Source organism: Borostomias antarcticus (genome assembly GCF_949987555.1).
Source record: "Borostomias antarcticus genome assembly, chromosome: 14".
In the NCBI taxonomy this organism is placed as follows: Eukaryota; Metazoa; Chordata; class Actinopteri; order Stomiiformes; family Stomiidae; genus Borostomias; species Borostomias antarcticus.
Window position 1 is genome coordinate 9,811,150 of NC_140247.1, and position 2,500 is coordinate 9,813,649.

General features: G+C 48.4%; 1 protein-coding gene across 1 annotated transcript in view; it reads left to right on the forward strand.

Annotated features, from left to right (window-relative positions):
- Positions 1 to 788, forward strand: part of tcap (titin-cap (telethonin)) — a gene marked incomplete at both ends in the record, with an annotated part of 1,087 nt that extends 299 nt beyond the window's left edge. Inside the window, one exon of the mRNA XM_084448848.1 lies at positions 398 to 788. Coding sequence (XP_084304974.1) covers positions 398 to 788 — 391 coding nt within the window. The remainder of the gene's footprint in view (positions 1 to 397) is intronic.
- Between the last annotated feature and the right edge of the window lie 1,712 nt (positions 789 to 2,500).

A 2,500-nucleotide genomic window follows, 5' to 3' on the forward strand; every position in this document is an offset into this window, starting at 1 on the left:
TCTCTTCTCTCCCACATTTCCTGTTTAAAATCTGTCCTATCTAATAAAGCAGAAATGTCATGAGAAAAATATATTTAGAAAAAAGAGAGAGAAATATGTCACAAACTGTATGTAGAAAATGAATAATATGTGATATACTGGCTAGGGGGATTGGTGATTCCTACAGCCTCTGATTTCAAACCAAAGGTATGGCATTATGATGAAACAGGAGCTACCCCCGAGTTACTATCTTGTGTGATTTAGGTTTGTAATAACTGCAAGGGTAAAAAGTAATAAAATGGGATGAAATATTCCCAGCTGAAGACTGTAAAGAATAAGACCGATAGATGCAGAAAGGGAATAAAGTTCTAATCAGATGTCATGTAAATCACAGCTTACAGTGTCTCCTTTCATGCAGGCAAACTATGAACATGAATGATGACTCTCGTCGCGAGACTCTGTCTCGCCAGTGGGAGGCGCGCTCCCTGGCGCAGCGCTGCCCCTCGGGGGTCTTCAGGGTGGGTACCGTGGAGAGGGGAGTGAGGGAGCACCAGCTCCTCCCCAAGAGGAACACCCTGCCCCTGCCCATCTTCACCCCGGCGGAGCTGGGCGTGCGTCTGGGCCGCGGGTCGGCGCACACCCAAGACGACCTCCGACCCCTGACCCTCCCCGACGGAGCCTGCCCCGGCAAGAGGGCCGTGCACGAGATCATCAAGGACCTTCCTCCCGTCAAGCCCATCGCCATGGAGTTCGCCAAAGCCCCCAAAGCCCTGGGCCGCTCCATGTCCCTGGAAGTCCAGAGAGGGTGAAGGAGGAGGACAGGAAGTGGACACACGGGGGGAGAGGAAGTTAGGGAGAGGGGGTTACAGAGACGAGAAGGATGAGAGGTGGACGAGGATAATAGTGCGGCTAAAGTTATCAGAGAAGTGCTGGAAAGATGAGCACACACAGTAGATAAATATGCTTTGCATGACTCATCGCAGACCTTAGATCACTGAGTCTGTATAGTTTCCTCTCCTACTGTAAGTATCACACCAAGGCAACGGCAAATGTCAGGAGGTGGGTGGTATTTGGTGACTGGTTGTCATCTGAAGGCCATCCATTGTGGTGGTGGAAAGGAGACATGTATATTCTTTCAGCTGCGCCACAAGCTAATCCCCTCACTGCCTGGAATAAAACAGGCTGTCATCCTGTCCTTGGCTGGTCTCTCCTGCTCTCTGATTGGACCCCCTCCGCCCCCAGCTCCCCAGCTAGACTCACAGTCGGGCCAAATGGCATTCAAAATGGCCGCCTGCTGGCATTGTACGCAGTGGTGCATTCTGTCCCAGTTTCACGACAACAGCTTTTTTTTTTCCTAGCGTTGAAACTGCAGGAGGTTGATAAGCTTGACGATGTGCATATTTATTCCAAGAACCGTGATTGTATTTACTGTTGTATTATGATGTCGTGTTGACAGGTAAAGGACCGTAGAGGTCAAAGGTGCTCGAGATGTTGACAGAGGGGAGGGTAGAGATACGTGAAGAACGGAGGAGTGGAATGGGAGCAGAGAGAGGGTGGGGGGGGGGGGTACAGGGGTGCTCAACATGACACGTTATGTAAGAGTGGAGATCTGGTCAGCCTCCAGACCTATGAAAGTCCTTCGAACACCACTAATCATGTTAGTGGGTACAGGACGTCCCACACAGGGGAGGGGGGGGGGGGGGGGGTTGACAGCTCTGACAGATTCAGTTCATTGTTGTTGTCAGTTTGTGGAGATACTATAGACTAGCTTTTCTTTCACAGTAACATGAATCAATAGAGCGACTTTGAGCGGTGGGGGCTGCTATGTGTGTTCTAACTTTGAGTGGATAAAATTGCACGCTGTTCTGATCTACAGTAGTGATGTATGTTATAGCCTACAGTGCTGTGTTTCAAATGTTTTCTTATAGGTTTATTTTTCTATAATAAAATCTGAGTTGCTTTTCACTTGTTCTCTGTTAGTCTGCCTGCTTCTTGTTGAGCATTACATTACATTATATTACATTACATTACAGTCATTTAGCAGACGCTTTTATCCAAAGCGACTAACAATAATTGAAGGTGGTCTACCGTATCAAATGCTGCTGACAGGTCTAGGAGTATCAGGACAGAAGAGAGAGAGTTCGCTCTCGCGGCATGGAGTGACTCCGTCACTGCAAGGAGGGCGATCTCTGTCGAGTGGCCAGCCTTGAACCCGGACTGGTGGGGGTCTAGGAGGTCGTTCTGGTGGAGGTACGAAGACAGTTGGTTAAAGATAGCACGTTCAAGTGTTTGAGATAGAAAGGATAGAAGGGAAACCGGTCTGTAGTTTTTGACATCAGCATCACCCCCCATAACATGATTGAGATATCTCTTTCAGGTGATGGCGTCCACTCAATCAAACATGTCAAGAGGTTGGGAAGAAGGGGCTTAATTAACATGTTTAACAAACAAATGCACTCTTTCCTTCTCTCTCTCTCTCTCTCTCTCTCTCGCACACACACACACACACACACACACACAC